Raw genomic sequence first — 20702 nt, 5'->3', positions numbered from 1 at the left:
CAGCGCCAAAGCCAAGCTTGGAGGGGACCAGAGGTTGCCAGGTTAGGAAGGAGGTTGGACAAGAGACATGAGAGGGCAGAAACCTCAATTTAACATGTTATCCCCTGCCTTTAAAGCCAAGGTCCCCCACAATTATAAAGTCCTTTTTATTAGTCAAAATCACAATCACCTTGATTAAAAGGATGGGACACACCATCCTCAGCAGAAAATGATACAGTTTGTAGAAAACCTCCCCGTCCCCCTCACCCCCCAATTAAAAACTAGAAAAAATCTGCCCTCCTTCCCTGTGATGTCACGGTAGGCTGACTCCTCCAGTGGCACTGCAGCTCTGGAGTGGGCCAGCTCCCCACAGCACCCTCCACTTCACCTTGGGGAGAGGAGGGATGCTGGCGGTCAAGGAGGTTAAATCATTAGTTCCAGTAATACCAGTTCCCAAACATGCACTTCCTTCCTTTCCCCCAAAGCCTGCGACCAAGGGGAAAGCTGGACAGATATGAGCCCAGCCATAAGGAGCAATTTAAGGAGGGAAGATATAGTCCAAGGAGGTTGGGAGAAGAATTCCAACATACCTCCTCCCTCCCCCAACTCAAAAAAAAAAAAAAAAAAAGGCAATTTGGGGTCTTTATCACATCAAAAATGGTTCCCCTCAGACCTGAGAAAAAGACCAAGGTGTCAGCCTGGGGAGGGGATACTGGGAAACTCAGAGCTCGTCTACCCTTCAACCTCCATTGACTTCATCTCCGTGGCAATGGCTAAGCTAGGTCCCTTTTCTTGGCAACCTGCACTGTCCAGAACTGGAGATGGAGAAATACAGGGCGAGGTGATCAGGAGGGCACCGCAGGCCCAGGGGTCCCCCCCCAGGTTCCCTCAGTCCTCGGGTGGGATGCGCAGGGCAGAATACACCATCACCCGACTGTCCTCCTGCCGTCGGCCTGCAGAGGGGAAGGGGGGTGAGTCTTGGGCAGAGTGAGAGCAGAGCACTGACACAGGGGGAGTCCTGGACAACGAGAGGGGGTCCCCAGATGGTGGGGATAAGTGCAGATTCAAACCCACCAGTCACTGACTGGCTGAACCCAGACTGCTCCTGGTAAAGTCTAGAGACTAAAGGTCACAAGTGGACAGAGCAAAACCCTGAAGGTGGTGGAATAGACCGACGTGGAGACAGAGAATGGAAGGCAATGGACCCGGGCTGGGGCTGGGCTCAGTCATGGGCAGTGGGCAGGCAGGTGGGATCTGTCAGGCGATCAGTCCAAGTAGTCAGTCCTTACACGAGAGACTGCGCTGGATACTTCGGAAAGACCCTCCAGCTGTGATGAAGGCCCAGAGCCCCATGGAAACAGTGACTGCGTAGATGGGCAGCAGGCTGGCCTCATACCAGGGGTTCAGGAATGTCTGGGGATGGGAGGAAGAGGAGAAAAGAGGTTAGATTCTCCCTCTGCCTAATCCCCCTATTCTCTTTGTGGCTTTGACCCAGATATCTCACTTAGCTCCCCAGTCCTTCCCTTCAGAACACCAGCATCTTGTGATTAAGAGGACTTGTGATTCTCGGCTCCCTCTGAGGTTTCTGCCACTCCCCCTCACCTCAGACTATCTGCGCTACAGTTTGCCTAACCATTCAAACTCCTACCCCAGAGCATCCTCAGAGCAGGTTATACAATTGATGCTGAGGTGAGAGACCTCAAAAGACTCACCTTTCTGCCTCCTCCCAAAATAAGTTTTAAAATGTTAAGAAGTGAGGATTTATTTCCCCTCCATCCCACTCACCATTAAGTTCTTTTCTCTCTGACTCAGGCAGGCCCCTGTCCCCAACTCACCAGTCCCGATGTCAGTAGGTGACTCCCAACCACCAGGCCCAAAGCCCAGTACCGTCTCCTCTCACAGGCATCAAAGAACACAACTCCCCAAAAGGTATGGAGCAGGATAATGGCTGCTGTCAGAAAGGCTGCAGGGAGGGAGATGGGGATGAGATACACCCCTCATCTTCTCCCAGCCTCCTGAGATGTTGAGCCAAAGAAGTCTCCCCGGGAGGGCCAATAAATCAGATCAGGGCGAGGTATGGATGGGGCATGAAGGCAAGAAAGAAAATGGATCTTACCTGAAGTCAAGAAGTAATAGGGTGAGTCTCCATGGATCCCAACCACACCGGGCCCAAGTGCATCGGCCAAAATATTGATAACAGAGAAGACACCACTGATGATACCGAAGGAAAGACCAGAAACTGAGGGGAGGGAGGGTCTCATCAATGTCAGAGGTCACTATAGTCTGATTACCAGTGATCCCTCCCCATTCCCAGTCACAATTCCCCACACCTACTCTCCCTCCAGACCTCCTCTCCCTGGAAGTCAGGTATGAAGAAAAACAAGAAGCCACTTAGGACATGTGGATGTTTAGAGACTTCACTGGGAGAGGGGGGTGTCCAACTCCCTCCTCCAGTCCTTGTCCCTTGGCTCACCATAAGCCATCTGGCGGATCGAGATGGGTGATCTTCCGTCCTCACTCAGCGATGCTAACCCCTCATCTGCCTTCCTGGGGTGGGGTGGGGTGGGGTAGGGGAAACATGAGGAAGGGCAGGAAGCTACTTTCCCTCTAATGTCTTCCCTTAGTGCTTCCTCATCCAAACCACCACCCAGCGCTGCCCCACTGCAATCCTCTGCCCTTCTCCCCTCCAGACCATCCCATCTTCTTACTTAAGCAGCTTGTAGTAGGCAAAGCGGAACACCTCCTGTAGAAGGACAGAGACTGCAGCACCAAAAATCAGGAGGCCATACTGGAGCCGGGCATCTGACCGGTCGGTCACATGGACCAAGATGAACCAGACCACAGAGGCCAAGAGCAGGGAGACGAGCCAGAAAAATGCCCTGAGAAAAGACAAGGGCAATCAGACAGGCAAGGGTAGGGGGCAGCCAGAGAAATCAAAGAAGGGACCCAACTAAGGCTGCAGCATAAAGTGGAAGTTAGACTTCCGGATGGCCAGGGAGACAGGGAGGAGACAGGATAGGTGTCTCCACCAAGGGAGTCTGGAGGGATCTGGACGCAGGGGAAAGGGTAAAAATCTGATTAAAGAGTCTTCAGAGCCAGATGAGAGCCGGAGTGTAGGAGCACAGGAGGGCGAGGTATCCATTCCTGGATACTCCCTTAGGGCCGGCCGAGGTCAGCACAGCCCCCTCACGAATCTTGGCCTTGGGCCTTCTCTGACGTCGCCGGGAGGAGTATAGGAGGAATCTGTGCGATCTCTGGAAGGCGGAAACCAACTGCGGGAAAAGGCACATCACCCAGACCCCTGACTCGACTCTCTCCAGTCTTCACCTCCGACTAGTCTCCCTCAACTCAGGCTTCCAGGCTCGCCCCAAGTTCCTCCAGCCCTTTTCTGATCTCTCTCTTCGGCGTCGTCCCGCGTCTCCCCAAGCCCCTAACTCACCCCGCGACCAGGATAATGACGCGAAGCGGGTCTCCAGCCACAGTGATCAAGAAAAGCGCAAAGGCTGGGCCGAAAGCGACGAAAGTGCATCCAAAAAACACAGCGGCCCCCATGGCTGGGTAGCTGGGGGCGGGGTGGAGGCCTGGCCAAGAGAGGCGAAGGGGAGGAGCACGCCAGCTAGGGAGTCCGCGTGGGGTGGCGACGCGACCCCGTGAGGGGTGCGGTGCAATGTCACCCCCGGACCCCGGGGAAGGGGGGGGCACAGAAACCCCAGATACTGGTCTTCGCGACTTCCTCTACGGAAGCCGAGGAGGGGACAAACCCCGGCTGCGGCCCCATGGCCACCTCCCATCTAATCCCCACCCCCTGGAGGCCAATGGAGAACCGGCGGGGGCGGAGCTGCGAAGGCGGAGGCGTGGCTGCACTACCTACTGGGAGTTGTAGTCCTGCCCCCACCCCCAACCCTGGACCTCGCCCCTGGGAGTGGCTCCAGCCCGTTAAATCAGTGGGCTAGTCCCAGGCCCGGATTCGGGGCTTCAGTTCATCATTGTTCGCTGTTTCCTTTCGTTATTTTCTGGGGAAGGGTGGTAGCCACCCTGCCTCTTCTTGAAGAGCTGCAGAGAGGGGAAGATCCTGTTGAAACCTAAGGGACAAATACAAGGAAAGCACAAGACAGAGGGTGCAGGGAGATAGGGACAGGTATTGTTCTTACTTGAATGAGCGGAAGTGGACTAGAGCTAATGCCTAAGAGGTGAAGGTTAGACGTAAAACTCGGAGCTCTTTGAACAGGCTAGTATAGGAAACATGCAACACAGCTAATGAAGCCTTCATCTGTAATGACAAGAGAATAAGAAGCCAAAGGAGCCTGGAGAGCAATGTTAGGAAGGAGGTTAGAGGGGATTTGGAATTAAAATTGTTTGTAAAAGGCAGAGCGACGGGGATGAAGGAAAAAAGACAACCTCTCCCTCCAGCTTACTCAGTTCCTTTCATGTCATACTTCCTCTATTTATTTTATGAAAAATGAACCTCAGTGGGGTCTTTTCCTCAGCCTGGGGGGAGGAAAGGGGCAGGGAATGCATATTAGAGCAGAAGAAAATTAAAGTAGAAAAGGGTATTGTCATCTCATTTGGACCGGAGTAGGGTTAGTCCTTAGGCAGGATGTTTAGGCAAAAGAGTACCAGGATGAGAAAGTGAGGGAAACTGGAATATCGCTTTTGAAAGAGTAATCAAGCGTACCAAAAAACTATAGAAATTGTTCAAGGAGAACCAGGCTTCCTTTCCTTCCTGGAAAAGATTCATGGCCATGCATATGTGTACATTCATGTAAGAGTTTACATTTTTTCCCCAGGAAATTCTGGAAAGGAGCTGAAGGAATAGATTCTATAGATTTACAGGGGAAGTCACCATGCAAATCCTCCCCCGATGAGGTTGAGAGGGTGGGAGCATCTTGGCCAGTGCTCAAGCTCTAGTGAGTCTTGCTTCCGAACCTACCAGGCCAGAAGAGAGAGGGAAAGACAGCTTATCTCTCCTTTGAGCTGTTACCACAGCATCTTCTGACTTAAGAACAGGCACCAAACCTGTCTTGTTCATGCGTGGTTTCACCGAGACTTGCATATTGCCTGGCTCACAGTAGATGCTGAATAGATGTTTATTAGCTCCCTTTAAAAAACAAAACAAAATAAAACCCCTACATCCTTTTCTTATTCCCTTGCCTATGAACTTGGAATTGCCTATCAGACTAGGCCTAGAACACTATGCCTAGCACATATGTTACTAAATGTTTCTCAATTGAATTGAATGAATATGGGAAATATAAAAGCAAAGAGAAGGACATGAACACCACCCCTGAATGGTGGAATGAAGGGAACACACCAAGTGACCGAAAGTGGGAGAAGGGGCGTGGAATAAACAGCAGAGAAAGAGACTGCCTGCTTCCTCCCTTCTCCCAGCCTGTGTGCAGAGGTTGAGAAAGTGGTGAGGTAAGGTCAGTACTTAGCAGAGAGGAAGTAACTGGCCTTAACTGAGAGGGTTTGTTTTTTTTTTTTCTCAGAAGCAATGCAGCAGGTGCTTTGAGAGTCAGACAAGGATGTTGCTATTGCTCCTATATTTCACAGTCCAAGACAGGCAGAGGAGAGAGACTGTTCTCAGTCTAGAAAAAAATGCCTATCCCTTCCTTAGAATATTTTGTCTGTGAAGAAAGACATTGTGATGAAGCCTCAGAGAGAAGGGCAGTGTTGGATGGTGACAGTAAGTTAGGGACAGTGAGAGGAAGGGTGAGATTTTTGTGAGGACTGGGAGCAAGGAAGGAAAGGAGGGGAGAGGGGAAACTCCTTGGGAGCCTGGGGGTTTTGTTGTTGTTTGGTTGGTTGGTTTTTTGGTTTTGTTTGTTTGTTTGTTTGTTTTCCCTGGTAGTGGCAGGAGTCCTGAATGGATCTAGTCTAGGGCTAGGGGAGCTCAATGAACATGTTTCCATCAAAATTCACTTTTCCTCTCTTGATCTGCACAGCTCTGAGGACCAGACCGGTAGTAACTGATGGTCTAACCAGTCAACAAGTGGGCGGGGAATCCCTCCCAGAGAAGCGTGGCTGCAGCAACCTCCCTGCTTTGGAGGAGGGCGGGAGGCGGGGTAAGTCTGGTGGGAAACGCTGTTATTTCCTTTTTTACTTTCAAGGCAATAGTGCAGAATCCAGAATGGATGTCCTCTTTGTAGCCATCCTTGCTGTGCCACTCATCCTGGGTAAGTTCACATCCCTCTCTGAGCTTTTGGGCCAGGTCTTCCACCATAAATGGGGTGGGAGAGAGGAAATGAGGAGAGGGTGAGAAGTGCAGTTCAATAAGGAGCGATGGCACTCTCTCATCGGTGTTAGATGGAGTGGGGCATGGGGAGGTTCAGACGGGACCTGGAAATCAGAGCCAGGAAAGGGGGAGGAAAGCAGAGTTTTGTCAAAGAAGAGACAGCTGACAGGGAGGGGCCCCAGCTATGGGAGGTCCTAACGAGAGTGAAGTCAGCTCACCATCACCACAGGGCTGAACAGGCTGAGAAGGACTAATGTGAGAGTGAAGAGAGGTAGACTCCTTGAAGGCAGGACAGTGAAACTAGTGAGGGATGGCAGGGTATCTTCTTTCTTAGCGAGCTGGAAAAAGCAAACCGTGTATTAGTAAAGATAGAGAAAGAGTGGCCTTTAGCCAGTGAGAATTGGCTGCCTTCAGGAACAGCGTCCCAAAAGTAGCCTGGCTCCTTCCCTCCTTTGTTCCCAGTCTGCCAGGTGCTCTTATTGTTTCCTCTTCCTCTAGATTCTTGTGTCATTGCTTGGGATTAAGAGAGGGCAATAAGTTTAGGGAAGTGTTTAATATCAGGCCAGAAGTTCTTGATCTAAGCACGTCAAAGCCACATATTTTTAGTTCTGGGAAGGAAGAAAAACTAATGCAGATAGATTACTTTGTCCAGCTGACTCATTTTAAGAAAGCGGATGCTAAATTGTTGGTTCAGAGATATTCCACTAGTTAGCAGTGAAACTGGAACTAAAACTAAAAGCCAAAGGCTGGTGTGTGTGTGTGTGTGTGTGTGTGTGTGTGTGTGTTGTGAAAGACACTGTAAAGAGAAGATCTCTCACAAATACAATAGGTCTGGAGCATACAGAGGAGTGGATTTGGGGTCCTTAATATCTGGTCTCTCTCTGCTTTGTACCTTTTCTAGGTTTAGTTTGGTTATGATATGTGAAGGGACCCACTTTCTACTCTGGGAGTTGCCAGAGTGAAAGGGCACAGAGTAATAGGCCTCATCACAGACATGGAGTCCGGAAGCCTAGGAGGGCTTAGAGGTGCAGAGGCAGGGAGACAGGAGAGCAGAGGCAGAAAGGAAGGAAAGCGACAGAGCTGAGATCAACTGCAGGTATTCTTCAGTTGCTAAGACATTCCAGATGCCCCTTGACCTCTAGTCCTTGTTCCCCTAGGACAAGAATATGACGATGAAGAAGGACTGGAAGAAGATGACTATTACCAGGTGGTCTATTATTACACAGTCACTCCCAACTATGGTGAGTATGTAGAAGGTTCTGACCCTCTGCAGGGTGGAGAGAGGTTTGGGAAATGCTTAGTTCTGAGACTCTGCCTTTCCCTTTGCAATGGAGCAACTGGGTCAGAGAGAAATCTGGCTGTGAGCAAAGGCTATCAAGGCTCATGATGTTATTTTTCAAGCTAGTGATTTCCAATCCTTTAGAAACTGGTTGAAACAATTTGAAAATTTTCAAATCTGTAAATGATTTTAGATACCAGATTGAAAATATAAATGCATACACATTCACAAACATTTTTTCTTTTTCATTCACAAACATTTTTAACATTAAAGTTCATTAGAATTATATGATACCAGTAAATTTTACACCTTGAGCAAATTGAAGTATTCTGAACATTTTTTTCCTCTTTTCGTTTCTAGATCTAGTGCTACCTTTCTGTTTTGTTACTACTGATTTTTTTTTCTCCTCCCTAGATGATTTTGGTGCAAATTTCACTGTTGATTACTCTATGTTTGAGTCGGAGGACATGCTGGTGAGTGACCACTAAAAATTGATCAGAATAAGTAACAGTTAAAAAGAAACTGGGCAATGTTGAAATCTAAATAATTAACAGGAATGAAAATTAGTTAGGTTAGAAATTAGTTAGAAATGAAACCAGGAAGTGAGCCCGAAACAGATTTGTTAACTATAGTGGGGGATGAAGCCAGAATGGAGTAGATTTCCTAAGGCACTGAAAGGGAGGGGCAGTCCTTAATTCAAGGGAATTGATGAGTGGATGGGTACATAATTCATGCAAACATAAAGTAGGCGGGATCCCCGAGTCTAAGTCGGGGTAAAGGGTTGGGAGGGAGAAGAAGTGCATGAAAGAGAGAAAAACTCTAAATAAAGAATTTTTGTGGATGTTGGATGGAGGCAATGATAACCGTTTCCTAATCCTACTGAGGGCAGAACAGGTTGGATAAGGAGATAATGGAAGCAGCAGAGACTACCATTAGTCATGAAACAGACCGTGCAGACCATCAGAAGCCTGTAACAGTGAAACATGTGACAGTGGAATCAGTGAGTAGATTGGGGATGGGGGGGAGGGGGAGGAGACATCTTATACCCTGGGGAGATCCCAGGGCTGGTGACGTGGAGCAGAGGGAGGCTTTGGTGGATGGAGGAAACAGATCACTAGGACTACAAGGCAGGTATTCATCTCAGCCTGACCATCAGTTCTTTCACTGAGATTTAACACTAACCCTGTATACAGAACACTGGGAAGATGTGGTGCAGTTAAATTTCAGTTGACTAGTAGTTAATGTGTATGAAACCTATGCCCAAAGCGGCTAAAGATGCTGCTGCTGCTGCTGAAAAAGAAATCTATGATGTTGTTATTGCCCTCCAAGTATTTATAAAACTCAAGTTTACACTTAGGAAACATTTAGAGCAAAATGAAAAGGTTTGTAACAATGTTAAATCACGTATAAATTTGACAGCATATGACAGACAAGTGCTTTAGGCAGTGGAAGGAGAGAGATTAGTACAGGCTGGAGTTGTCTGGAAGACCTTTAGGAGATGATTGTGCTTGAGATACACTTTGAAGACTAGTGTTAGCTAGTTAGTTAGTTAGCTTTTGATTGGCAGTAAGTTATGAAAGGATGAAAGCAATTAGGAGGAAGAATAGTTATTCCAAGAGTGAAAGAGCTGCCTAGACGAGGGGGATAGAACAAGCAGGGTATATTTAGTGCATGGGGCACGACTGAAGGACAGGGTATGTGGGAAGGAACAGTGGGAAAGTAAAAAGAAATAAAATTTACAAGGCTCCTAATATTTGCTTGGTAATCTCACATATGGGAAGGTAGGGCCAAACTGTAGAGTCATGAAGTGTCAGGCTGAGGTTCAGACTTATAAGCAATAGGGAGCCTAGTAAGTTCTTCAGTGTGATAAACACACAATGAAAATGGTATTTTTGAAAAAGTTTGGTTGAATGAAGGATGCAATGGAATGGAGAGGGAGTTTCATGCGATTTGCATCATTCCCAAAGCAATCCTTTAAAAGCCTGAACTAGGAAAGTGGCATTTTTGAATGGATAAGTTTGAATAAGAAATATTTTGAAGAAAATGCCTTGCTCCAGGGATAATTTCATATGAGCAATAAATGAGGAGAGAGTTAAAATAACTTACAGGTTTTAAACATGGATGTCTGGGGAAATAGTTGACCAAAATGGGAACTGTGGGAGATCAGAGTGGTATAAGAGTGAAGTTATAAATTTGGTATTGTCCAACCTGAATTTATGGTGACAGCCCTATGAGGGTGTCCTAAAGATAACTGAACTCTGTCACCACTATAGTTATAAGTCCAGAGTCACAGTTACAAAAGTAGATGAGCCCATTAGAGCCAGTACAGAAGACCAAAAGGCCAGTGGTTGTGCCTGTGGTTAGTAAAAGGAAAAAGAGGGATCAGCCAAGGAAACTGGAATGAACTAATTGAAGAGGTAGGCAGATAGCCAAATTGCTATCACAGAGTCTAGAAGAGAAAGTTTAATATAATCAATCAAAATCTAGCAAGAGGCCAAGGAGAAGGAAGTCATTGATGACCACAAAGAAAGCAGTTTTAATTGAGTGGTTGTAGCAAAAGCTAAATTTTGTGGAGTCAAAGGGGGAGTACGTTGTGAGGAAGTGGAGGGACAGTATAGAGCACTCATTTGAGAAATCTGGTAATGCAAAAAGAGAAGCACCAGTTAGAAAGGGCAACAGGACCAAAGTGCAGCCTGTATATAGTAAAACACAGATGGGAGGAATCAGTAGGACCAGAAAGCTGATGATTGACAAGGACAGATAAATATTTTCCAGTATAGAGTAGGCTCCCTTTTGATTGTAAACTCTGTGAGGACAGGACCAATGTCTTAGTCATATTTATATTTCCCCCCTCAATGGCACCTAGCACAGTGACTAGCATAGTGTCATGTACTTAGATTAAAAAGAAAAAAAATGTCATTGAATTGAGTCGGGCCTCCCTGGTATGATCATAACTAGCTGGAGAGTGTCATATTAAGTGAAGTATACCAGAAAGAGAAAGAAAAATACCATATGATATCACTTACATGTGGAATCTTTTAAAATGACACAAATGAACTTATTTACAAAACAGAAAGAGACTCACAGACAAAGAAAACAAACTTATGATTACCAGAGGGGAAAGGAGGAGGTGGAGGGATAAATTGGGATTTAGGGATTTGCAGATACTACTATATATAAAATAGATCAACAATAAGGTTCTACTGTATAGCATGGGGGACTATTCAATATCTTGTAATAACCTATTTTAAAAAAAAAAAAAAAGGAACAGGCTGAAAGGCACAGAGGAAAGGATTCCTTACAGTAATGGGGAGGAGGGCTGGATCTTTCTCTAAGCTCAGAGGAAAAGAAGGCAGAGGTTGGTGTAAATAGATGACTGTCCTTAAAAACAGAAAGAAAAAAGAGATAGCTATCCTTCCAGAGCGGGAGGTGGGTAGTAGGAAGGATGACACTGGCCTACTGTGGGGGGTTGTCTGTATTTTAGCAGAGTCCAGATCTGAACGATGCTGTATCCAGTCTGCAGAATCCTGTTCCCCTCCTCCTGTCCTGGGCCCTCGTTCAAGGGGGGATGTATTTCATGTAGAAGGTGAGAGCACAGCAGCCACTGGTCTTGGGGGAGTCTGTGAGCAATTTTACCAGTATCTCTGGCTAGTGTTTTCAGCCTGGTCAATTCAGCCTGAAGGAAGAGCAATCACATTTAGAAAAGTCTTATCTAATTTTAAGGAGGTTTAAGAGATCTCAAGGCAAAGGCTTTTGTAATAAGAGTCATTACTTTTTCTGAACTGGGAGGATTTCAGGGCTTCCTAGAGCAGAAGCAAATGGAATGGAGAAGAAAGTTCTTCAGCTTTCTAGTCTGCTACAAGGAATCAAAGCTGGTCCCAGCCTGGCCCCGTTTAAAGATTGGCAGGTGCCAGAGGGCAAAATAGGAGGGGGCCTACCATCTGGGGAGTCAAGAGGCGAAGTTCAAAGGCAGAAGGGGTGGTGGTTCTCTAATGTAGGGGAGAGGTGGTGCGGGAAAGGAGAAGGGAAGAGAAACCTTTATTACAGGGAAGGAATTTAAGTTGGTATTCTAAATAACTGGCGGGCATGAAGAGGTTTAGTGGAAGGAAGGAGTGCAGAGGGGAGGGGACATATCTTTTAGTAGATGTCATGGGGAAATCTAACTCAAAATATGAAATCTGGGGAGTTTCTACAGAGGTGGGAGAGCTGGAGGGGCTTCCTGAGTCCCATTATTCTGTTTTTTTCCTCCTCTTTCTTTATTTAGGAGAGGGAAGGCTGCTACGACTCGGATGGGGATTTGGGAAGAGGAAATTGGAAGATAAAATAAATACATGAAATAATCCGGTTATTCTCTCCTCCTTTGCGAGAGTCTGTTCTGAAGCCACAACACTGAAGAGAGCACTAGCATATGGCTGTGGGAAGGGTAGGCTAGAAAGGGATTTAGGTGACAATAGAACTAGAGGGAATTATTAGGACTTGGAAAAAAGCCTGAAATTTTGGGAAGAATGAAGAAAAGTACCCACAAACAACAGGTTTATTCACAGCTTATAATTCTAATTCTATTGTTTCACTTTATCATATATGGTTTTGGGATAGTGTGTTTGCAGAAAGAGAGTTGAAGTTTATGTAGAACCCTTTTTCCTTTTTATAAAATAAGCACATTGTTAAACATATGTAAAATATCGAAAAGTACTTAAAATAGATTTTTAAAATTCACACCCTCCTCCGCTTACCTCCCCCCTTCCACCTCCCACCCCTAACTCTGTACCTTTCTCTGTAATTAGGGCATACAGGGACAAACTACCCCCCCCCCCCCAATTCCTTGACACCCTAATCAGAACTAGGCTGCCCCCTTGCGGTCTCTTTGATATTATAGCTTCAGTTAGCCCACAAGTCCCTGAGCCCTAACCCCTTCTCTTCACTGTGCTCTCAGTACTGCGAGGGGCAGTGAATAGTAAACTCTGGACTTGCCACCCTCCCTCCTTCAAATCTTCTCCAGAGGACAAATGAAAAAACTGAAACTGAACAAAGGCATAATCTAGGAGATCACGGACTTTCCCCTTTCCGTTTCTTGTTCTAAGAAACACAGAATTCAGGGCGCAGGGCCCGAGGAGCCCAGATAAAAGTCAGGAACAACCGAGTTGGGCTTTGACCTCTGGAGCTGTGGCGGGCTGGCATCTGAGCTGGTAACGTGCGTGGAGGGTTATGTAAGGAAAGGACTCGAGGAGCCGCCCCAGCGGGAGCCGGAGAGAGGACGCGGTGTTCTCGGCAGCAGTCCCCACCCTCCTCACCCAGCAGGGCAGGAGGCACCCAGCTTGCAGGAGGAGGAGGAGGGGAGGGTGAAACAGAGACCAGGGAGTCACGAGGGGTGAGCCGCCGAGACGGGGAGAGGATATACAGTGGCACACATCCATTCTCTCACACACGTTGCTGACGCAACTCGCTGATGGTTTCCACGTGCTGCACTCGTGAGATGAGGCTCTAAAAGAGGGGGCAGAGGGGTCGGCTCCAAGGAAGAGCCAGGAGTCCCACGTCTCGAGGCTCACTCCTCAAGTCGCACAACCAGTCTGCACACGCCAGTTGCACCGCTCCAGGCGCGCCACCACCCTATTTAAGGCCACAGGCTCCGCCCTTTCCCTCCCCTCCCTTCTTTTCCACTCTTTTTCCGTCCTCCTCGTTTTCTCACCACGGGGTCCTCCTCGCTAGCCGCATGTAGGGGCGGAGCACGAAATGCTTACCTTCCAACCAATCGTCACCTGACTGCCTCTCTATTGGCCGAGCCCCTGTATGCTGTAGCAAATGGAATGTGAACTTCAGTGACGGGAGTCACGTGCCACCGGCTAGACAACCAATGAGGATGCGAGGTCTGTGTACGCAGGGGGAAGGCACGTGCGGAGCTGCACGTGTCTGGGAGGGGGAAGGGGCAGGACCCAGTGGGAGAGAGGCGGAGGTGGGTAGCCGAGACCGAGAGTCTGAGAAGGATCTGGAGACAGCCTGGGCTAAGCCGACCGACACAGGTGAGGAGACTCAGAACAGGGAGCGATTCGTGCAGGGGGATCAGACCCGAAGGGAGTGGGCTTAGGGACCTAACGCAGATCTGAGTATTGCGAGGGATCGCATCACGTGACAGGCGCGACCGGAGGTGGTCCGGCGCAGGGATCCTGATCAGAAAGATTGGGAAGTGGCGAGAGGTCTGTGTGAGGAGCGGTCCTAGGTGGGTTCGGGTGCCGCAGCTTTTCGGCTCGCCGGCAGCTTGACCTCAGGTAGAGAGGCTCGCTGCGGGGACAGGATGGGAACAGAGCAGACGAACTGGGGGAAGGTGTCAAATCAGGTAATTTACTCTGAGGGAAGAAAGAACAGTCTGTGTCAGGCTCACAGCTGCTCTGCGGAGGCCAGAGAGGCAGTCCAGATTCTTAACGGAGGGGAAGAGGTGGGAAGATGACTTTTTCTATTGTCCCCGAGACAGGTAATATTGGGGAGGGAGAGAAGAGATATTATTATCGCGTATAGTACACCCCAGTCCGTTTCCTAATCCTCAGGTTCTGGTTTCAAACGCCCTCGCTTTGCTCTTCAGTTGCAGGTCCCCATCTTTGGGTACTACGGGAGCTGCCCTATGGATTCTCCATCTAGCGTTTCTTCCTATTCTTCCTACTCTCTTTCTTCCTCTTTTTCCACCTCCCCAGTGAACAATGACTTTGGCTTTCCCTCCGATAGTGAGGGGGAAGACAAGTGGGCCCATGGCCCCAAGCTTGACACTGTTGGGCAGAGGGGAGTTTCTCGGCCCAGCCCCGGTCCTATCCGCTGCAGGCAACGACCCAAGGTTTCCAGTAACGGACGAACAGCATCTCGCTCGGAACAGCGGGTCTTGGTTTCTTCTATGTCAGGATCTGGGGTCAAAAGATCAAGAGACGGTGAACTGGAAATCTGTCTAAACATCCAGGGGTGTACCACAGAAGGAGACCTGCTCTTTGCTCAGAAGGTAAGAGAAAACTGGAGAAAGGAGACACGACCAGAGTGATTTAGTACCCAGGTGGTTCGTAAGGACCCTGTGAGGATAGTATTGGCTCCCACATTTGGAGATGGAAGAATCAGTACTGGTGTGAACAATTCTTGGTCTTCTCATGCCTTTTGTCCTGTTTCTCTGCAGTGTAAAGAGCTCCAAGGATTCATACGCCCTCTCACAGCCTTACTGAATGGGCTGAAGATGGGTCGATTTGAGAGAGGTAATTATCTGGTTAGTTGCATTCATTTGAGCTAGGTTTAGCTCCCTCTTTCTCTCTCTCTTTTAAAATATGTTTTAAATGTGCATTTTTCTTAAGTCTTTGGGATATGGATGATTCCTTTTTTCTTCTGTGACTTAAATTCTTTAGGTGCATGAATTTTAACCCCCTTCTGACCTTACTTTACCTAACTAAATTCTTACATCTCAATCCTTGTTCTCTCTTTCTCTCACCCTGACCCCAGGATTGAGCAGTTTCCAGCAGAGCGTGGCAATGGACAGGATTCAGCGTATTGTAGGTGTTTTGCAGAAACCACAGATGGGGTAAGTCCCCCTTGGTTCTTTCCTCAGTGCTTCATAAAAAAAAGGAGATATCTTTGACACAACGTTGTAAAATGACTATTACTCAATAAAAAAAATTTTTAAAAAAAGGAGATGTCTCCAATCTTGTCCTGTTGCTGTTTTCACATCTAATGGCTTTTTTTAAATGTGTTTCTCGTAGAGAGCGTTATCTAGGAACTCTGCTACAGGTAGAAGGGATGTTAAAGACTTGGTTTCCTCATATAGCTGCCCACAAGTCATCGCTGGATAGTAGTAGGCACCAGCTGACCCAGGTAAGAACTTATAAACCTGAGGAAGAGGTGGGAAATAGCCAAAGAAATGAAGTGTACCTGCAGAAATGGGCTCCCTCTTCCATTTTCTTTGGGGTCTTTTCATCTTTTCAACAAGTTTCATTTCAGGAAAGGGAATGCCTGAACTTCCTTCATTGTCTTGGTTTCTAGATGTTCTTTGGTTCTGTTTTGTTTGGATCATCATGCAGAACACCACAAAGTCTAACCCTATCCCTCCTGTTGCAGCTTATCCACTTTCTGCATGGATTCAGGGGGCTTTTCACCTGGCCAGTTGAATCATGCAGGAAGAGTCCTCAGTTTTCCCTGCAAATCTTTTCTCCCCTGCTTCCCCTAAAACCATTTTCCTCTCTCTCTTTTTACACCTGCACAAGTATTCTTGGGTCCCTGTGGAAGCTTGGGTTTTGAGGACTGGTCATAAGATGTATATCACTGGGAGGTCTAAGAGGTGTATCACCCATGGGGCACCCATAGGGAGAGTGCTGGAAAGATTCTTAGACCTGGTGTGGAATGATCTATTTTCTGTGCCTTCAAGTAATAGAGTATTTAGGGGGCACTTAAATGATAGAGAGGAGAAAGTCTTCTGTAGACAATGGACAGTCCTTCTTGTTTTCAATCAGCCACAGTTATTACTGCTCTGGGAATAATTGATTTAAAAATAAGCAGGAGGATCTTGCCTGCATATTAATTTATACTTCTTAAGGAATTCAGCCTATGAAATTAGAATTTAAAATACAGAAATTAGGAAGTGATTATTCCAACTAAAAATAGACTTTTTAGTGGGGGAGGGTATAGCTCAGTGGTAGAGCGCGTGCTTAGCATGCAAGAGATCCTGGGTTCAATCCCCAGTACCTCCATTAAAATAAATAGATAAATAAACCTAATTACCTCCTCCCCTGAAAGAAAAATTTTTAAGTAGACTTTCTCGAAAGAAGTTCTAAAATGAATTAGTTTATAAATAAGAATGTATGGGACTGTTTGTTTTACTTTGTATGTTTTTGGATATCCAGTGCCTATATAGTGTGTGGTACATAGTAAGCCCTCAAGAATTTGTTTAAAAAATGAAAGTACATTTTGGTTACCAAAACTTTTACTTAATCATGGCTTGGCAGGAAATTATCTGTTGCATAAAAGAAAGTATGTCAGCATTGCAGAGTTCCCAAGGAAAGCAGTTTTAAGCAACCAAGTGGAGTTGATCTGAAAGCTTTCTTACATAATTTTTTTCTCTTTTCTCCCCATCCATAGCATTCTCCAAACCACCACGGTTACCCAATTGCGTCTTCTTCTACACCTTTCATGGAAAAGATGGACCAGACACAGCTAGGGAAGCTAGTATCGAAACCAAAGCAGCCTTGGCACCTCACTGAATGGCCAACTATGAATCTCACTTGGATCCACACCACTCCAATTTGCAATCCCCCTCTCAGTTCTCCAGGTACCATCTCCTTTAGCCATGGTCCTGTAGGCACTGGAACCAGCATTGGTGTCATCCTTTTCCTCCAGCATGGAGAACAGCCCTTCACCCAGTCAGCTCCAGTCACTCCAGTTCCATCTGCTGCAGCATCTCCTGTCATCCCTGGTGAACCTAAGAAACTATCTGGAGAGGGGCCTTGTTGCCACAATTTGCCAGTGACTCTGCCATCAGACTGGAGCTGTACCCCACCCCCTCCTGGCCTACCCACCGTAACTGGAGCGATGACCATGGGACACCTGGAGCAGATGGGAAGCCAGTCACCAGCTGCTCCTGATGTCTACCCTCTCAACCCCTAATCCAGGACTTGACATCGTAGTTTCTAATTTGTGTAAATAGATGTCTTCCTGCATTTTTTTTTTTTTTTACTTTTAATGTGTGTATCTGTGTTGAGGGAAGAGAAATCCTTTCTGATTAAAGAAATTTTATACTAAACAGTTTGCTGATTGGGGGAAATTTAAACCTTCTGCCTCCAATAACAATATTTATCCTCTGAGCTGAACAGAAAAATGAGGATGGGAATGTTTGTGAACATGCGCTCACCAGATTAGAAGTCTGGATGGGACAATATACGTCCTGTGGGAGAGGAAATGGGACTCTCTGTTGCTATCTTTTCTAGGGAAGATCCTTGAGGCAGTTATAGGGCTCAGAGTTGGGTTTGTTCTTTCATTCAGGCTCAGAGACTAGTACCTTTCCCTTTGTGTCTCTCACTCTTGCAATCTTCCAGTTGGCCCAGACTAGCAGGTTCTACTGCTCTGGGGTAGCCCTTTGCTTCGTTGCGAGCTGTTGGCGCTTGTGGATAAGTGCATATGTAATCTACTGCTGCCAGAGGAGAGGTACAAAAGCCAGAACAGCCTTTGTGGTTGCCAGTTTTGAAGAGGAAGGGGTGCCTTAAATCTGTCAGAATGGGAAGTCCCCTCAGATACTGGGCCTCATCCTTATTCAAAAAGCTGCAGCTGCTAAGTGGGTGCTACCCAGTGTCATCAGGAGGCAAAAATGAAGTCTGTGAATTTACCTATATCTACCCTTTTCCATGTATTACTACTTTCTGACTTGTCTCAGTTTCCACCAAAACCATGTCGTCTCCTATCCTAAGCCTTGGCAATGTATCAGACTACTCAGTCATTTTACTAACTGCTTATTGGCTACTTAACATGTTTCTCTTAGCTAGTTTTACATCTTTCACCTATTTTTCAAGTCCTTTGTTCTCAGTGAATTATTGTCTCCTTTTATGTCAGACAGCATGACCTCCTTTCTAAGGCAACTTCTCCATTTGTGTTTTGATTACCTTTCACCTCTGGAACTTTTGCTGTATCACTTATCCTCTCTTTTTCTTGTAACATCAATTTGTTATTGAATTGTTTATTCTTTCTTTCTCCTACAAGTGTGATCAGGTCTCTCCTTCTTGAGAAATCTCTTGAGCCTGATTACCCTTTCTCATCTTTTCTCCATAATTCTTAACACAGTAGTCTAATTGTACTCTTTCTCCTTTCTACCACTCAGTCCTTAAACTCTTGCAGCCTAGCTCTACTACACTTTCTTAAGTTACCAGTGATCTTATAGAATCAGAGTATTATAATGTAGCTTCCTCCATCCAATCAGTAGCTAGGTCCAGGGGCCTTTACAAAGAGTATGCACTTCATACTCTCTTATCATTTGACGCTCTTGGTAAAGCCTACTGAAACCCTCCTCCCTCAGATCCCATGACAGCACACTATCCCAATTCTCCTCTTACCAATCTGGCAACAACTTCTAGGTCTCTTAATAGCCTCACTTCTGCCCACTCCAGAGTGTAGGTGTTGCCCTAGGCTCAGTCCTTGGCTTTTTTCTCTGACTACATTCTTTCACTTCAAGGTTTCATTGTCTTTCATGGCTCTAATTATTGCCTCAACTTAGAAGACAGCTGAAGCTTTATCTCCAGTCCCAACCTTTCCCCTGAGATGGCATACTGAATGTCTCCATTTCTGCTGGATAGTTGCATTTACATGTTATTAACACTTAAAACTTATCTAAAATTGCAGCATTTTAGAGCCAAGAGGGTACCATTTGTATTTAATTCAACCCCTTCATTTTATAGATGAGGAAACTTAGGGAACTTGTGTAAGACAATACAATGTATTATACGGAACTCTTGGTTTCCAGCCAGGTGCCTTTTCTGGTGTTCACCAATCAAAATATTATCCTTCCTTTAGAGATGTCCTGTTCTGCTTTTTTACAGTCTCTTTTTCTTCTGTTGATACTATCGATGGTACCATCATTTTTGTAGATAATGAGGCTTAAAATGTGGTGCTATTTATAGTCACCAAATACTTTTTATTCTGTGTTTGGAATGTTTCTTAAAATCCATTTCTTTCTGTCCATTCCATTGCCACCTCCCTGGTCTAAACCTTGATTATGGCAATAACCTCTCTTCCTTCTCATACTTTCTCACTGGTAACTAGATTAATTTTCCTGGAACATTGCTTTGCATGTCATTTCCTATTCATTGGCTCTCCAGTACTTTGAGAAGAAAGTCCAAAACCTTTAGTCAAGATCTCTGTTTCTTCCTCTGCTCCCCTGCGTAATTTTCCTGTTCCAGTTTATTTATTTGCCCCTGAACACTGTAAGCCTTTTTGCCTCTAAACTCTTGTTCATGCCGTTCACCTTGCCCAGTCCTTTCCTGCTTCTGTTAACTAAACCCTGCCCTCTTTTCAATGACTAACTCAAGTCCTTCCCCCGATTATTCTCCCACTAAACATGATATATGCGCTTAGTCTTTGGCCCTTTACTCCATCTAATGAAATCAGTTATATAAAATGCCTAGTACAAAGGTTTGGTATATAGTAGGCTCTCAAAAATGTTACTTTTCTCCTTCCTTTCTTTCAAAGTGTTTTTTTAAAATATGGAGTGCTTCACGGATCTGCATGTCATCCTTGCACAGGGGCCATGCTAATCTTCTATCATCTCAATTTTAGTGTATGTTCTGCCGAAGCGAGCACCAAAGTATTTTTATATTTTATCCCATTTGATTCCCATGACAAACTTTGTGTGATTAAAAGCCACTATTAGTTCCATTTTACAGATAAGAAAATAGACTGATAGTTTAAGTCAGGGGTCAGCAAGAGCCAGACAGATACATGCTTTGTGGGCTATACATCTCTGCTGTAACTACCCATTGTAGCCCAAAGCAGCCGTACCTAATACATAAACAAACGGCACAAGCTGGATTTGACCTGGAGGCAGTACTTTGCAGACTACTGGTTTAAGGTCATACACCTGATGAGTATCAGAATTTGGATAGAATCCAGATCTCCTGATCCTCAACCCAGTGCTTTTCCACCAATTTATGCTGTTGCCTATGTAATTTATTTTGCATATGCTATCTTGTTTTACTATTTATCTTTTATGGCTACTTATTGTCTTTTGGTAGTCCAAGAGATACTAGAGTGGTATCAACAGTTCCTGACACAAAGTAGACATTCAATAAAAGTCTATCGATAAACATAATTATGTCCCAGTCTAGCTCTATTTTGATACTTTGAACCTGGCTTACTCTAAAGCAGGCGTCAGTTTTTGCATGAGTCCCATTAGCATAATTGATGAGGCTGCATCTATGTGTGTGTGTGTGTGTGTGTGTGTGTGTGTGTGTGTGTGTGCGCGCGCGCGCCTGTGTCGTACTCTAAGAACCTTGTGTAAGTACCTGCTTGGGACCTTTTGAGCCTTTTCTTACTGTTTTCCAGTAGCCTCTCCCAGTGGATCTGAACTTACTGTGAATAAGCATAAATGGATACATATGTAGAAGTAACACACAAATAAAAGGAAAGCTGTTTCCACAGTGAGGAAGAAATTTAAAAAGGAGCTATTTCTACTAAGTCTCACTAGGAGACAAATGGGATAGAAGTTGACGTAAA

General features: G+C 45.9%; 3 protein-coding genes and 1 non-coding gene across 12 annotated transcripts; 2 read left to right on the top strand and 2 right to left on the bottom strand.

The window, feature by feature from the left end:
* Positions 1 to 129: 129 nt before the first annotated feature.
* On the bottom strand, positions 130 to 3767 carry APH1A (aph-1 homolog A, gamma-secretase subunit). The gene is made up of 7 exons (XM_006186592.2): positions 3419 to 3767; positions 2688 to 2858; positions 2453 to 2526; positions 2096 to 2218; positions 1815 to 1942; positions 1269 to 1392; positions 130 to 932 (listed from the first exon to the last, which is right to left on the bottom strand). Exons 1-7 carry the CDS (start codon positions 3529 to 3531, stop codon positions 868 to 870), a joined length of 798 nt encoding a protein of 265 aa, XP_006186654.1. The 5' UTR covers positions 3532 to 3767; the 3' UTR covers positions 130 to 867.
* A 1741-nt stretch (positions 3768 to 5508) lies between these two features.
* On the top strand, positions 5509 to 11833 carry C21H1orf54 (chromosome 21 C1orf54 homolog). Of its 3 annotated transcripts, none has more exons than XM_032464365.1 (7): positions 5509 to 5665; positions 5925 to 6044; positions 7372 to 7455; positions 7908 to 7966; positions 8383 to 8493; positions 10978 to 11079; positions 11758 to 11833. In XM_032464365.1, the coding sequence occupies exons 1-6, from the start codon at positions 5578 to 5580 to the stop codon at positions 11074 to 11076; spliced, it is 561 nt and encodes a 186-aa protein (XP_032320256.1). In that variant the 5' UTR covers positions 5509 to 5577; the 3' UTR covers positions 11077 to 11079; positions 11758 to 11833. The 3 variants fall into 3 exon arrangements, with proteins under 3 accessions (XP_032320256.1, XP_032320255.1, XP_014416265.2); XM_032464364.1 differs by having other exon boundaries at positions 5521 to 5665; positions 5925 to 6155; positions 10981 to 11079; XM_014560779.2 differs by having other exon boundaries at positions 5525 to 5665; positions 5925 to 6155.
* A 901-nt stretch (positions 11834 to 12734) lies between these two features.
* CIART (circadian associated repressor of transcription) lies at positions 12735 to 17243 on the top strand. Of its 7 annotated transcripts, none has more exons than XM_014560774.2 (6): positions 12735 to 13357; positions 14068 to 14472; positions 14641 to 14716; positions 14958 to 15036; positions 15215 to 15326; positions 16587 to 17243. In XM_014560774.2, the coding sequence occupies exons 2-6, from the start codon at positions 14107 to 14109 to the stop codon at positions 17109 to 17111; spliced, it is 1158 nt and encodes a 385-aa protein (XP_014416260.2). In that variant the 5' UTR covers positions 12735 to 13357; positions 14068 to 14106; the 3' UTR covers positions 17112 to 17243. The 7 variants fall into 7 exon arrangements, with proteins under 7 accessions (XP_014416260.2, XP_032320253.1, XP_014416264.2 ...); XM_032464362.1 differs by having other exon boundaries at positions 12737 to 13357; positions 14378 to 14472; XM_014560778.2 differs by lacking the exon at positions 12735 to 13357 and adding an exon at positions 13368 to 13510 and having other exon boundaries at positions 14177 to 14472.
* A 2444-nt stretch (positions 17244 to 19687) lies between these two features.
* LOC116658836 lies at positions 19688 to 19790 on the bottom strand. Its single transcript, XR_004314128.1, has one exon. It is a non-coding gene; the product is annotated as a U6 spliceosomal RNA (small nuclear RNA).
* Positions 19791 to 20702: the final 912 nt, after the last annotated feature.

The sequence above is a fragment of the Camelus ferus genome, chromosome 21, assembly GCF_009834535.1.
Source record: "Camelus ferus isolate YT-003-E chromosome 21, BCGSAC_Cfer_1.0, whole genome shotgun sequence".
NCBI lineage: Eukaryota > Metazoa > Chordata > Mammalia > Artiodactyla > Camelidae > Camelus > Camelus ferus.
Note: the sequence above shows the minus strand (reverse complement) of the source record. Positions and strands in the feature narration are given on the sequence as shown.

What these genes read in the sequence shown, in the direction of transcription:
- C21H1orf54 (XM_014560779.2), top strand. Translation starts at nt 5,578, where the DNA reads ATGCCTATCCCTTCCTTAGAATATTTTGTCTGTGAAGAAAGACATTGT. An exon ending in GGCAGTGTTGGATGGTGACA is followed by an intron (nt 5,666 to 5,924) that starts GTAAGTTAGGGA and finishes TGATCTGCACAG; the next exon opens with CTCTGAGGACCAGACCGGTA. An exon ending in CACAGTCACTCCCAACTATG is followed by an intron (nt 7,456 to 7,907) that starts GTGAGTATGTAG and finishes TCTCCTCCCTAG; the next exon opens with ATGATTTTGGTGCAAATTTC.
- APH1A (XM_006186592.2), bottom strand. Translation starts at nt 3,531, where the DNA reads ATGGGGGCCGCTGTGTTTTTTGGATGCACTTTCGTCGCTTTCGGCCCA. An exon ending in GTCATTATCCTGGTCGCGGG is followed by an intron (nt 2,859 to 3,418) that starts GTGAGTTAGGGG and finishes GTCTTTTCTCAG; the next exon opens with GGCATTTTTCTGGCTCGTCT. An exon ending in CTATTACTTCTTGACTTCAG is followed by an intron (nt 1,943 to 2,095) that starts GTAAGATCCATT and finishes CCCTCCCTGCAG; the next exon opens with CCTTTCTGACAGCAGCCATT.
- CIART (XM_014560774.2), top strand. Translation starts at nt 14,107, where the DNA reads ATGGATTCTCCATCTAGCGTTTCTTCCTATTCTTCCTACTCTCTTTCT. An exon ending in GATGGGTCGATTTGAGAGAG is followed by an intron (nt 14,717 to 14,957) that starts GTAATTATCTGG and finishes CCCTGACCCCAG; the next exon opens with GATTGAGCAGTTTCCAGCAG. An exon ending in TTGCAGAAACCACAGATGGG is followed by an intron (nt 15,037 to 15,214) that starts GTAAGTCCCCCT and finishes TGTTTCTCGTAG; the next exon opens with AGAGCGTTATCTAGGAACTC.